This window comes from Scomber japonicus, chromosome 23, assembly GCF_027409825.1.
Source record: "Scomber japonicus isolate fScoJap1 chromosome 23, fScoJap1.pri, whole genome shotgun sequence".
NCBI classification, from domain to species: Eukaryota; Metazoa; Chordata; class Actinopteri; order Scombriformes; family Scombridae; genus Scomber; species Scomber japonicus.
Genome location: NC_070600.1, coordinates 13,209,865 through 13,225,150, shown reverse-complemented (window position 1 = coordinate 13,225,150; position 15,286 = coordinate 13,209,865). Strand labels below are relative to the sequence as shown.

The window sequence follows — 15,286 nt, the reverse complement described above, 5'->3', positions numbered from 1 at the left end:
TCAAAATGTCCTTTATGACACGTGGACGTTACATAAATTGCAGCATAGGCCCAAAACAACTTCATTGTGAATTATAGCGATAACACCTGTGAGGGCAGTGGGTATTTAACAAGGCATAAGCAGATTTTTTTGGCCAATGGGAGGCAGAAAAACCCCACAACGAGCTGACAGATTCCTGCCTGACATTTTAGTACCATGTGAAGTTGTTGTGGTTTACTTGTGTGCAAACAGTTTCCTACTTACACATCCAGAAGACATAGAACATCATTAACATTGATTTGGAGTAGTGTTTCTGGACACCTGAAGAATTTAATATCTAATTTTCTTACTGCTCTCTTTTCAATTCCTGGGACAAATAGCTTGGTCCTTAGCTTGCTTGATGTTTGACCAGCTAATAGAGTACTCTGTTGTTGTGCTGTTTAGTATTGAGCAGGTGCTAGGTGCTGTTTGTTTTGCTGCAAACAGATTTGACAAGAGCAGAGGTAGAGGGATAGTATAGTGTAAAATATGCAGCTGTAAACTCCAAACAAGTTTAGAAAAAGAGCTCAAATGTGGTGTAGCTAACACTACAAAGTTGCGTGACAATTCTCCGTCAGTTTGTAGCTATGAATAACTGCTTTGATATTATATATGATATTAGTAGTTAGGATTCATTAAAGTCCAGGTGAAACAGCATTTCTAGAGTATTTTATGTCTGTATCATGATGTATTTCCAAGTGAAACGGGATAATAACATTGGGAGGATTTAGGTTGGGTTGGTGCTATATTGAATGGGCCAGAGGGATAATTTGAGAAACTCTTGCAAGATTTATGCTAACTTTTAGCTAACCCTAACATTAACCTTAACCCTAACTTTAACCACCCTAACCACTGGGCCAGAGGGAGTTTGTCCCTCTGGCCCATCCTACCCAGCATTTACCATTTTGACTTGAATGTTGAAAAGTGGTTGTGTCAAAAGACATCTTAGCTCTGCCTCTGTTTCACAAGTTCAAGATTGATTGATTGATGGCTGTCATGATAATATTGGATGAAATCGGTTGGTTCAAGCCTACATAAGCACATTTCACATTTTATCTAACAGGAAGAAAACATGATTGGATTTTGATATAGGAATACAAAGAAATGTATTTTTTATGCACAATATAAATATAGGGATGTGATCTAAAAGCAGGCATTTTTTATTTCATTTCAAGTTTAATATACAGTACATACTGTACATGAATGTGAAACATAACACTGGTAAACATAAAGAGGGACTGTCCAACCTACACTGTCCAGTTTTTCAGGTACTGGAGTAGTGATGCATTACACAGGATAATATCTCACTTCCTGTTTTCATCTGTATGAAATAATGTTTTTACATGTTTGTAACCAGCAGTAGCATACTTCCTCTTTTTGAGGGTGCTAATGAGTCTTTATGGAGAGGTTAGTGCATGGTATTCCCATTGTGGTGTTGTCAACAGATACTGGAGGTCATTGGTGTATTCATTGTATCCTCTGGGTGTGAAGTATGTGAGGTGTGTCTGGATATATCTGTTTTTGCTTGTCTCACAATGATCAATGAAGGTGGTATAATGAGAAAGAGACTGTTTTAAACTTCGGTTATCACACGATTGTCACTGTTATGACATCAGGAAATTAAACCCTGTACGTGAAGCCATTATTACACATTGCAAAAAATATCTACCATTTCACTTCCGTATGACACATACTTAACCATGCAACTAGCTAACCACACACACACACACCCACGCACACACAAACAAGCAAGCCCATATTAAACTGCAGCAGAAGGCACTATTAAACTTTCCTTTACAAGTTCAGGACTGAAACAAGCTCAAACTTAAAAGTTTCTTGGTTCCTTGTGTCGTGTTGACTTTGTTTAATCTCATCACACTATCTTGATGTTGAAGCTGTAACAAGAGATAAAATACAACCTTTGTGTCAACACCAGGAACTAGTTTGTGCTCTGACTGACATAGAAATGAACTTTGAGGACATAAAGCTGAACCATGCCAAGACTTGTATAACACATATGATGTAAGACGTGTACAAGCACAGACACAAGTAGATCAGGAACTGCTGCCTACAGTCTTAAGTCAGTGTTTTTCAGCCTGAAAATAGTCAAGACTTTTAAAAAAATATAATTATAGCCTATGATAGTAAATGTTTTCACAGAGCTGAAACCTGCAGGGCACTAAATAAATAAATAAAAAGAAGCACAATCTCCCTCTCCCTCCCTGCTTGCCTGCTGACTTCACCTTTAAAATTGTTCTTACCTGGACTGTTCTTGTGTTTTATGAAGAGGCCAAATAATATTGTGTAGTGTGAAACATCATTTCCCAGAACTTTTGTGAATCATGTAAATAGTACTTGTAAATATAAAAGTAAAGACATAAAGGAAAGGCAGTCGTGTCAAAGGGATCTTTCAGATTTATTAAAAGTTAAGTTGTACAGTACATGCCATTGCAAGTCAGCCACTTATTATTATTATTTTTTTAAAAACTTAAATCAACCTTTCATACCGTGTAAAAAGCAGTTTGGTCTTTTTTTCAAATTGATGAATAACACATCAGCACAAAGGTAAAAGTTTGATTAAAATACAGTTTCACGGCCATGGAACATCTTCAGTTCATTGTCTCTCACTCCAGTAATTATGATTTAGAAAATGAAACTGCTGAAAAACCTTGTTGTAGCTGCCAAATCAAAAACACACCAGTCGCAGGTAGGACTGTTCACTCTCAGTTTGATATCATTTCACATGAATTTGAAATAAACATTGACACTTGTTTAAATTATAAAGCAATTCACAAGATATAGCATTTGTGCCAATTATCTTTCTAAATATGCATGACCAAAATTCAATTTGATAAACTGCCCACAGACATAAGAAGAATAGTTTCTCACATGTTAAGAAATATATTATATAATTAAATTATGTGAATTATTTTTCAGTGTCAGTTCAACAACATACAAGAGCAAATAAACATTACTTTTCTCGGCACGGTGCCAGAAATGAGTCCATCCGTTTAAACATAATCACAAGCTTATCTAAAAAAAAATGCTATTCATTCCTACAGTAATTTAATTCAATTCATCTTAGTTTAGAGGTGTGACTAAAAGGTTTTCTAATTCTCAAGAAATAGTCAAGGGGCAGCTTCATGAATGACAGGATTGATTCAAGCACCAAGTTAAAATGCTACTCTGGGAGTGAAACATCCATCCATCAGTTCATCAGCTGCTTACTTTAAAACACAAACTCAAAATGATAGCTGGTGACAAAAAACTAAATGACTTCTAAAGTAGGAAGGTTTGTCAAGATTTACCACCATTTGAATATTCACAGTGCGAGGTACTTAGATTGGTGTTTTTGTAAGGCAATTTCAAGCCAATTTGAGTGTCAGAACAGCACAGTGCACACAGTGGGAATTGCATGGGGGATGTTTAATGCTTTTCCTACTTAATTTGACTCATAGATTCAAATTAATTATGTCTGCTTGATGGAGATATAACAAAGTCGTATAAAGTGCAGTTAAAAATATATATTGCAAAACTGGGACGTAGTGTTTGGCAAATGTGTGACTAATTATTTTGCTACAGGGCCAAAGAAGGGAATATCATAGTGACTGAATAACACAGAAAGCACAATGCACTTGAATTAAACAGACATTAAATAATGTCAATGAGGATGAAACCCATCTTGTCGGACATAGAAATGTGTAACTTTTAACAGCTTTAGTTGTAAATTTAGCTTAAATATAATTTCCTGTTTTGAATTTGTATTAGTGTTCATTATTTCATTTAATCTTTTCAGTGGAGATGAAAAACTGATCATTTAGGAGCCAAACTCATCTTTTTTCTCATTGCTGATGATGAATTGAAATAATTCAGTCACATTGACTAAAATCTTGTCATTAGTGATCAAGGTTAAAATATTTTTTTATAGTAATATTAAACAAAGGCGTGCTGTGCTTCAAATAGGTGTTGTTGGGCTATGACTCCCACAACTGTAGCACTTCCAGATAAAAATAGGAGCTCCTTGGACGCTGAGCCTTGTTTCACTTGAGTCAAGTTAGCTCAGTTTTCGACAGGAAGGCACTCCAGCAAAGTAATGTTTGGTTCATGAAAGATTCACAGTAAAATCTCATTCGGCCCCTCATATCTGCTCAGCAGACAGGTTTTCTCTTGCTACATATTCACTGGGTTTCTCTCTACTACTCTAATAGTTGTCATGCATTATTCAGGGTCATATTCACAATGTGGGTGAAAATGTCACATTAACAATTAAAACAATCATCTTAAAAACTGGTTGCTTGCATTTTTGTTGCCATTATATCTTCTTTGTCTTGAAAATACTGACTTTTAGGGCAGCAATATGTGGATTTTGGTGAACCATACCTGAACCATGACTATTTCAAACCAAAACCTTCCAGCTGTTTTTATTTTATTTGTATTTTGTTGTTGTTGCTATTTTTAATGTTTATCATGCAGATATGAGCTAGTTAAAACATGCTAATGAACAAGTGAATGACACAATCGATCCAATTCAAACTAGAGTAACGTAGAAGATGGCAAATACTGCCAGTGCAGTCATTAGAAAACTCAATATTTTCACACTTCCAAAGTCATTAAAGATTTGTAAAACTGGTATATTACAATTTACATCAGATAGATAAAAATGGCAGTAAGTATATAGAATTTAAATGGGTTAGGTAAACAATCAAGGTCCTTAGTTGTGTTTTACCTTCATTACTGGCCCCAGAAATATTGGCATTGCAGGGAAATGCATAATAGTAAGAAGTGTCCAGACTCCTATATGCAACATTCAGCATCTGTTGTCATGGTAACATATGCTGCTTTCCTGTCAAAATCAAAGTAAATCATACTTTGATATGTGCATGGACAAAGGATAAACTTTAGCTGCAGCAGGTAAAACACACCTACAGACTTATTTATATCATGACTTGAGTTGAAAGGCCAAACATTGTCCCATTAGTTTAACATACCATTTTACTTCTAAGACTTAATGACAAACATTTAACTCTCTTTTATCATATTGGAAAATACACCCACTCTCTAAATTTGAACAAAAGTGAAACCTACATCCTTTTTGTGGACCACACTTTCCCCAAGTATTAAAAATAACATAAAAAAGACTTAAAGTATTTTTTTGTTAGATTCGACTTGTCCATTGACTTCTCCAATCTCCTCACTCAAATCAGTCACATCTTTGGTGCACTTGATCCTCAGCAGGACATTAGACAGCACGTCCTGATAGAGACTCAGACAAACCCAGCCTGGCAGGTAAAGGAGGGTGATCAGTCCCATGAAGTTATGAGGATAATGGGAATAATCCCAGGAGCAGGCGTCAAACTGCCTCAGGACCAGACCCCAGGAGAACTCCCAGGTGTAGATAAAACAGATGTAGATGGGGAGCCTCCACAGCATCCCCCAGCCTCTGCTGAAGTGCAGGTAAAGGTAGAGCTTTTCCACTACGAAGCTGCAGCTACCGTACATCAGGAAAGACCACAGGGACGTGTGCCCACTGAGGCTCCGGTCCGACTTCTCCACCAGGTTGAATATTGAGGTGAAAACCACCTCGTCTAGGAAGCCATGCATCCCGAAAAACAAGAACCGCACAAATCCGGGCAGGCTGTGAAGAGGCCCCCGAGCAGGTGCACTCTGCTCCGGGCCGGGCTTGCTCTGGGGGTCTGTGCCGGGGCAGGAGGTGTGATACTGCAGCCTGGAAAACCCTCTATGAAACACATGAGCGAAATACAGAGCCAGGATGTAGTGCACTGCCAGCTGCGTCCCCGATATCATCCTCACCTGCTCGGTCAGCGTGTTGATGTTCCCGATCAGAATCTGCAGCCCGATGTAGACAGACGGATAGAAAACAAGATGAAACACCACAGGCCGACCTCGAAAACACCTCTTCTGAGAGTAAATCTTTTCCAGGGCGAAGTGGGTCAGTGAATGCATGATGCAAAGATACGGAGAGGAAAACCCAACCAGTTTGGGGTCCCGATCATTTAAAACCCCTTGAACCGATGACAGCAGGACATCCAGAGTCACGCCGTGCATCCCGTAGAAGTAAAGCCGCATCCATCGCGGCAGTTCCTGCAGTGACTCCGCCGTGTCCTCGCGCTCTCTATGCGGTTCTGGCTGTCGGGGCATCCGCGTCGTTTTAAGGCCACCGACGGAGTCTGCTGAACTGTTGCGAGGACCGTCTCGCAACCGGCCAGCCATAATAATTTACTTTGTGTGGAGAGACTGAGTTGTCCTTAATGCACACATACACATTGTTCTCTGTGTGTTCCGCAGCGTCTGCCTGCATCTCCTACAACTGTACCGAGCGGATGCTGCCTTCAAGTGCCCCCCGAAAAAATCCGACTTTGTTTATACAATTTATGTCGCGTTTATGTGTTCACTAGAGGTTTCTTGTAAACAAAATAAGCTCTCTTGAACCTTCAATGTTTTTAACCATAATATTTATGTGGGTCCTTGAGGTCTAAAAACAACTGTTGAGGGCATTTAATTCGTTGGAAACAATTTTTTAAACACTTTAAATATTGCATTGTTGACATGTATGTCCACTTGCCAGTAGTCATCTTTTCCACTGCCTTTGTGGGTACTACATTTGTTAGGCTCATACCTTCACCAGCTGTTCACCAGAGGAATAGCACATCATCACTGATGTTTGGATATAAATGAGTCAAAATGAAAGCACAGCATTTAACAAATAGCCCAGTTGACACAGTTCGGCCGCTTCCTAAATAACATCTCAATAATTTGGATGTGAAAATGTTTTCATATAAAAAAAGTGGATTTTCAAACCATAAGTTGCTTCTGATATAAATTGTAAAATGTGGCAGTAGTTATTTGCAGCAGGGTATATATGCAATATGCAGATGACTGTCATGCAATAATTTGCTCAGATTAGCCCAAATAGCAAGTGTGAATGCAAATGATGTTTCTTGTGCTTCTTGTCCAGTTGGTGCCTTCCGTAGTAATTATAAGATACCTAAATTTCCAACAGTATTTGAAGGCAGCATATGAAGCAGGAAGCGGTATGCAGTTGTGGTGGAGACAGGACGTTTCGACCCCATGTCAGTCTGCGACGATTTCACGCTGTTTAATTACGAGTCATCAATTATAATTAAAACAGATAATTCAGCTGTTATGATAGACTCAGACTGTAGTAGTAAAACTATTATGGCTGACGGCTTTTTAAATATAAGATACTTTAATTTATGTCAAATCCACACCCTGGCCTGTGTGACTAAAGGAAGATAGATGGATATAGATAGATATTATATCATTAATCTTATGTTAAAATGTAATTGAAGTGAAAGAGAATTCACTCTTGTACTGAAGGAAGAGGATGTACAGCAATCATGATATCTCTGACTGTTTTCTCTTGTGCTTCAACCCTTTGCAACTGCTTAAATTTCATAGCAGAGATAATACATAAACAAATTTCATATGTATTCTTGTTTCAGTGAGACATTAAGGGTATTTATCAGCCACCAACAGAACAATATCCATTATAATTGATGACGAACAAGTACAGTAATTTGATTCTAAATCAACATCTGCTCTAGAAAAACAAAATAACAAATCTAATATCCTGATGAAGATTAAGAAAATGTAGAGGGACATTGTATTAACTATAATTACAAGTGTTAGATACGCTCAGTAGAGATAACAATATTGTGCAAGAGCACAGACAAAAAGTGCACACAAGAAGGAAGCTGGCAGGAGAGTATGCACATGCTTGAATATGCAGAAGAAAACTGGCAGCTCACAGAAATGCTCTGTGCCACGGACTGGTACAAGAACTTTATATGCATAAAGTGCAGTGTCTTGCATGATAAATGTGTGTGCATGATTCATTAAAACTTCCTATTATTTCAAATTAAATACAGTTTTAAAAGAAAGGTCAGAAATATGTTAGTTTTTCTGTTTTCCTATCATGTCCTATCGTTATGCAACCCCTTACAATGATCCCTTGTGGGATTCCAAGGTTTGGAATCACTGCTGTAGATAAGGCTCATTTTCAACAAGGGGAACGAAGTCCATTTTCCACATTTCCATCAGAGGCTATAAAGTGAGTCCAGACAGTGTGTGCAAAATGGTGCAATATTTTGTAACCACACAGAGTTTGATATGACAGCATACAGTATGTGTTATGGTTCTATCCCGGTCTCTGTTTCTGCGCCAGTCCATCAGTTGCCCTCAGGCATTTCTTCCTGTTTAAGACTGGACTGGGTGGGAAGAGGGACAGATAAGCGATTGCAGATTATATTTAAGGACCACTTGAGATACTGCTGCTTGCTACATTGTCTTACATAAAAACTGATTGTAAAAGTGAACTTAAACTCTTTCTTTATGTTCATTCAGCCTTAAAATGCATAATTTATGATGGTCTGAAAAGTAAAACCAATGTTTAATTGACCTGCATTCTGTCTAATGACCAGCAGGTGGCAACGCCACTGGTTGCAAAAGGTCCGATTGTATGGAAGTCTATGAGAAAATGACTCTACTTCTCACTTTAATTATTACATCAGCAAACACTTTCCTAATTAATCTATTGTCACAGTCGCTAGATTAAAGTCTTATTCCATAAATCATGATGATCATTTTAGCGTGGGAACTTTGAGATTGACTACCACCATAGCGATAACGTTGATTACATAATGTATTGTGTATAATTGATATGTATAACCTGATTCACAGGCTGCCGCAATTTAACATTATGTTTTCAGTTCATTAAAGTTAAGTTATATTTGGGTTGCTTAGAAAGAGTTGTTCAACTACCTCTAAAGAGTCGGATGTGCAGTTGTTCTGGTAAGTACAATTTGTTTTAATGGTTTTAAAACAGTTTTTTTCGCTAGCGAAAATTAGCATTAGCATAAGCAATTTGAGCAATTTCACACATAGTTAACCATAGACTTTAAATGCTCTGTGCTCTGCGCTAACCAAGCGAGGGTTAGGGTTAGCTTCACCCTCTCTCTTGTCTTCTGGTTAAGGAATTGCCTCTATTACTAATAGACTATTAGGCTACTACTTATTCTGGCTCCAAAAACCCAAGATGGCGATGATCGACTTGCTAAAGGGTAGGTCACAAACGAATGGATTACGTCACGGTGACTACGTCGATATTTTTGCAGTCTTTGGTCTTGTCATCTGTTCACTGTTGTGCTCTGCGTTGCACAGCTTTTCTCTGTTCAGTGCAGTTTAGCTCTGCTTGAACTCAAGCCTACTCAAGCCTGTGTAAACTCCACCTGTTCCCTGTAGACTGCAATTTTGTGTACCCTAATTGTGGTTGTGTGCACTTTTGTTTCTGCCTGTGTGTGTGTGTGAGTGTGTGTGAGTGAGTGTGTGAGAGAGTGAGTTAGTGAGTGTGTGAGAGAGATTGTGTGTGTATGTTTGTGTCCGTGCACTCAAAGGAAATGGAGATATCAGTGGCCTTTCTGGGCCACAGAGATAACAGTGTGTCTCTGCATGGTTTAAAACCAACTGAGTCACTTCTAGCACTGAATGAACTCCTGCCTGCAGTGACCCAAAACTAGCACAGCCCATTCGGAGTTGGAAAATCAAGACACATTTTCAAATCGCTCAGTTCAAAGGCAGAATTATGACCTGCTCTTCCATACATGCACATCTCCACCTCTACTAAGTGCACAAGTAATAGTGGCCATTTTTCTTCATATGCAGCATGTCAACAATATAGCCTTTAAACATCAATAATTCATTGCCTCATTTGTTTTGATTGAATACAATTACTGTAAACAAATGATATTATTACCTCAATACAGGCAGCACACATGTCACAATCTCACTTAATACTGAATAATAGGGCTTATTTTCATTATTCATTTATTAGGTTTTAGGTCCTCCAAGCCTTAAAGATTCACAGTTGGCTGTAGTATAAACTAGACATATCATGTGTCTTGTGGTTTTCTGCTATTTCTATACTGTTAAGATGTCAGATGAGATGTTGAACACAGAACACTTGAGGTTAACATACTGCATGTAAAAATACTTCCTGAAACTCAAAAGCACAGGCCACCAGCCTCCTCTGAATGCTTTGTTTGCAATGTTTTTCTCCTTAGAGATAATATCAGATAATTTGTGCATGCCTACAAATGGCTGTTCATTGGTAGCCTTTGTTGCCAAGGTTTTTCCACAGGCTGTTTGTATCGCCCACTCGTATTTTCCGGTTTGCATTTGGGCTTGAATGTGCACAGATGTATTTAAGAAGTCTCCCTATCATTGGGTGAGGGGGGTGCAGTGGGTGTAATTAAAGAGACAGGAGCTAAAACGTCCTATTCCAGACAGAAGCTAAACTGACAGGCTGCATAAAGATAAATATGGAGATTTTAGAAATGTAAATCATACGAAGATATTCCAGTAAAGCCCCAGAATATAAATATATACTGTAGACCTGGAAATATGCATGATACATTCCCTTTAAATCCAACATACTCAGTTATAAATTGGCTTTAATTATGGCTTAGAATAGGAAATTAACAATTTTAGTACATTTTATTAATCCATATTTCACATAAAGACAAACTGCTATATGACAAAGCATTCAGATTATGAATCAGACAGAAAAATGAGTTTCCTTACAGATAATGTTTGAGTTTTGGATTATTATTCCAGTCAGCTTCACCCTACAACCACTCTGAGTCAGCAACAGAGATAGAAGGTATCAGTGCTGCCTCATATATTGGATTCTTTTGTATTACTGTGTGCTATCAATTACATTTTGTGATTTCACGTGTCAGAGATCCTGGCAAATATTCATGATTTCTTGAGAACAAAGTAATAATAGATATTTGTTATTCAGAAAAAAATGTTACACTGTAAAATTCTCTGAGGATGTCACAAGATTATTTTGCAACCCTTTGGGTGCTGCGACCCCCCACAGCCCAATTCTATCCTCATGTCTTATTACTCTAATTTATTCAGATTACTCCCAGACTTGATATTGCACAATGAGTTAGTTATAATGAAGCTGGCAAACTGTGGAATATTTAATATCCTTCTTCACTGAAGTCAAATAATGAAGCTTGCTCGTTTTTCCCATGTGCTTAATGTCATTTTCTGTTGTTCTTTGTATTGATAAACTCTGTCTGATCATCAATGCCTCCAACGCAAATTCCTGTAGATTCAAGAGATTTGTTACTTTCTCTTATCTTACATCCATTCTTCGGTGAAACGTTTGAGCTTGAATCTCTGGAAATACCAGCTAAAACACTGTAGACTTTGAGTTTATTCTTATCAGTCTGTACTTTTTCTTTCCTTGGGTATGTTTTGTTAATTTTGTGCATCCTGGTCAGCTCCTGGTTAGGATATAATTTATTCTACTACAAACATTATTTTCACCAGTGTAACATCTTCTTGCACCGGAGCTTACAATCATACTGTAGCTGCATGATTAGCAACAGTTTCCATGCTGTACCAGTCAAAAGTCTGGACAAACATCCACCTTAAATACCAGAACATACAGCAGTAATACCCCTCCTGAAATTTGACCAATTTTTACATTTGAGAGCAGTAAAAATGCCCTAAACAGCTTTCTTTCATACATTTTTCTGAATATACAAAAATAGAAATATTTCAACTTTTTTTGTGAACCTGGCAACATACTGTGTAATGTAGGTACTTCAATATGATCCATATTATTGTTGTTGTGTTGTTACATTCTTCACACATTCAATAACATTCATTAAAATCATTATGGCTGTTATATTCTCCTGTTTTAATGGCTAAGACATGAGACAGTCATGTGAAGCGTAAATGTTTTTTCTCCATAAACAAATAGTGTAAAACAAAGAATACTCTCTCTGCTTTTTGAAAGTTTAATTAAGGATAATCAATATATTATTGAATGATGAGTTTTAGATTTGTGGATCAGAAGTTTGGTATAGAGACTAATTATGAGGGGATACTGTGGGTGGGATGACCACTAGATGGCAGCAGTGTGACACAGTCTCTCCTGGCTTGGGTGGGCCCCTCTGACTCTGAAATTTTGTTTTCATTCACAGAAACATAATAAGCTAAATGTGAGAATCGGTCATGTCCAAGCTAATAATAACTCTTATTATGGTCACTGGCCAATGCAGTGAATTCAACAGACCTTTGAATGTGCAGCCTGAATAAGCATTGAGCATTAATGTTTGTGTATTACAGCCTTGCAGTCCTTTACTGTATACTTGTCAGTATGGCTGATTTAAATGTTAACGATGGAGGGTTGAAGCTTTTTCTCCTGTTGTCACTCTGCCTTTCATGATGAGATGGTTGGTAGACATGTACACTTGAAAGGCTCTTGTAAATGCACAAAACAGATTCATCACATTAGGTGCTTGTCAGCCTCTCCTCAATTGCACACAGAAAAAAAATCTTATCAGATGTGCCGTTAGTCTCATTACAGGTTGTGAATGGCTGTAAGATGAAGCCATGTGATGTTTGATTGATGCAACGCTTGACCGAGTCCCACAGGAAATGAATGTGAATCTGCAGTCATGCACTTACAATGAGAACCCCCCCGAAAATGTAATTTCAGAAGCCATTTCCTCCAATTTGAGCCATTATTGAATGGACGGCTGGGTTCATGCTCTCAGGTTGTGTAAGGTGAGGGTTGGGTTTGGGTTGGGTAGTGTGTTTGTGTGTATGGTCTGTGTGCGACTAAGCTCATTCTGTACTTGTGTTCAAACATGTAGCTTGTTTGTTTTGTACATTTTTGATCTTGAGATATTACCATTGCTTGTGTCCCTTTTTATATGAGTGTGTGCATGAATTTGTACTTCCTCCAGAGATTGGAATGGGGGAATGAGGGGGAGGATAAAGAGAGGATAAAGATCAGTCTTCCCGATAGCAGGTTTGCACTATTCCCGGGAGTAGTTCAAGCTCTTGTTTGCAGTTCTTCCCTCATTAGGAATTCAATGCGACCCAGGGACCCTCCAGGGCACAGCCAGTCACACAGCAACACAACACCCCAACTTGTAGTGTCTCACCTATAGCCTCACCCTTCTCTCCTCAGCTCTCCCCTCACCAAAGATAATTCCTTTACTTCTGACTCTCCCATCTTGCTCTCACTCACTCTTTCAGTAAAATTTCATGAACCACATCCTCTCCAACTCTGATTGTAATATTTTAAAATATAATATATTCATTTAATACAACCTAGATAATGCTCAACTGTACTTCTCTACTCCTCTCATTTCTTTTTCCTGAAACTCTTCTCTTCTTATTCCTCTTCCTCTTTCTCTTCTCTTCTCTTATACTCTCCTGAGCAAGTCCCAGTGGATAAACTCGTATAATTAATCTGTGCCTTCGTCACTCCTCTTCACCCATCTCATTCTCCTACTTATCCTCTCCTCCTCTCTGGTTTCATCTCATCCTCTCTGCGCTCCTCTCCGCAGCAACCTTCAGTGACCCTCTGTTTAACCTTGTCATCTTAAATAACCTTCTAACCACCACCTCCTCCTCCTTTTGTATGTCTCTTCAACCTCAACCTAACCTTCACCCCCCCTCCTTCCACCTCCTACCTCATTTATTGCCCTACATGCAGCTTATGTCGTCCTCAGTGCAAAATATCTCCCACTACTTTTCAGCAGCAGCTTTTATATTCTGGACAGAGCTGAAGTGTTGTAACCTCTCAAGCTCCCCCAGTTACCTGCCAAACCTTTTATTCTCATCCTCTATCCCTCTTCATACCTATATTTGTATTTCTTCTGAGTCAATGAGCGTAACACAAACCCTTTTGACTTTTGTTCTGTTTGTTTAAAAGATAGATGAAATTGAGCCTTTTTCATGGTCAAAGTTTTTCTGCATTTTCTGAAGATTGCACACATTTCTTTTTAATTTGTTGTGATATGTAATGTAAAACAACAACAGCAAAAACTCTAAACAAACTAAATTTTTTTTTTCTAATTCAAGTGCTTTGCTGCCTGCACATTAAAATCAATGTGAACCTATGATTATTGCCTCTCAGCACTATTGGGATACTGCACCAGACCATTAATTCCACTGATTATATGAGAGATTGAAAGTAGTTTTTCAAATCATAATCCTCAATGACTGTATAACCTCTTCTGCCTGTTTGAGCTCTTCTTTACTTTGCTGGCACTGTTAACTGACAATTACTAGCTTTTTGTCCCCCCTCTGACCTTTGTTCCAATTACTCTCCCTCAAAACCTCCTCTTTCCTCTCTGCATGCTTAATCAGCTCAGAGCAAACCTCGTTAGTTAACTGTCCAGCTCTCCAGATGCCCTCTGTGTACCTGTTGCCAGATAGTCTCTGTCTTCTGTTTGCTTCCAGCTTTGTATGTGGACCACTACACCTCTCTCTCTCTTTCTGTCTCTCTCTTTTGCTCAGTCTAGACAGTTGGGGCAGCGGCAGCAGCAACAGTAGATGGCATAATTTGATTTTGCTCACCTGGTGTTGGAACTGTGGCGAGGAAAATTTCATGGTGGGACTAGTGCTGTCCCTTTGTGCATCCCGCCCATTTTGTTTACCATCCTCTGTACGCCCCAGGGGGTGTCTGGGAGATTGTAGCCATGGGATACCGAGACTCTATGAACGCGTCATGCTCTGATTGGTTCAGCTAGCCACCGGCTGGGACATTTATTAGACCTGTAGTGATATGGATATGGATCACTGATGATGCTCCTTGTCTCCTGTCTGTGTGTTCCTCTCAGCCTGTGTATCTCTCTCTCTCTCTGCTGTGTATACATACAATCACTGCCTGTCTCTTGTTTTCTTTGTCTGCACACAGACAGTCAGAGAAAGGCAGAGACAGCCAGACAGAGTGAGAGTGAAGAGGAGTGCGAGGATAGAAGAGGGAATAGAGAGTGTTAAAGAGAAAGAGGGAGCAGGAGATTGAGAGTGATGAGTGGGATGGGTGACGGGTCAGTGCTGTGTGGGGATGTGTAAACATCCAGTGAGAGCATAGGAGGAGTGTAGGATGTTTTCTATTAACTGTGGCACCAGGAGGTAAACAGGAAAAGCAGCAGGTGGCTTGACCTTCACCTGATCTCTGAACTTAGGGATGTTTTAGTATTTCTGTGAGCTTTCCTATATGGAGTTAGTATGTTCCTCCTGTGTGCAGTACCAAGGTGTAATAAGAAATGTCTCTCACATGCTGCACGCGCATGCTGGGATATAGGCCCTAGCCCCAGGCATCTCTAAACATAAAAAAGAGTTATAAAATAAAATGCATGAATTAAAATAAATCAGTATTCCACAAGATTCTCAAAAATATACATTTAGA

General features: G+C 38.8%; 1 protein-coding gene across 1 annotated transcript; it reads right to left on the bottom strand.

Annotated features, from left to right (window-relative positions):
- Nucleotides 1-5,157: 5,157 nt before the first annotated feature.
- On the bottom strand, nucleotides 5,158-6,296 carry tmem229a (transmembrane protein 229A). Its single transcript, XM_053313777.1, has one exon. It carries the CDS (start codon nucleotides 6,247-6,249, stop codon nucleotides 5,158-5,160), a length of 1,092 nt encoding a protein of 363 aa, XP_053169752.1. The 5' UTR covers nucleotides 6,250-6,296.
- Between the last annotated feature and the right edge of the window lie 8,990 nt (nucleotides 6,297-15,286).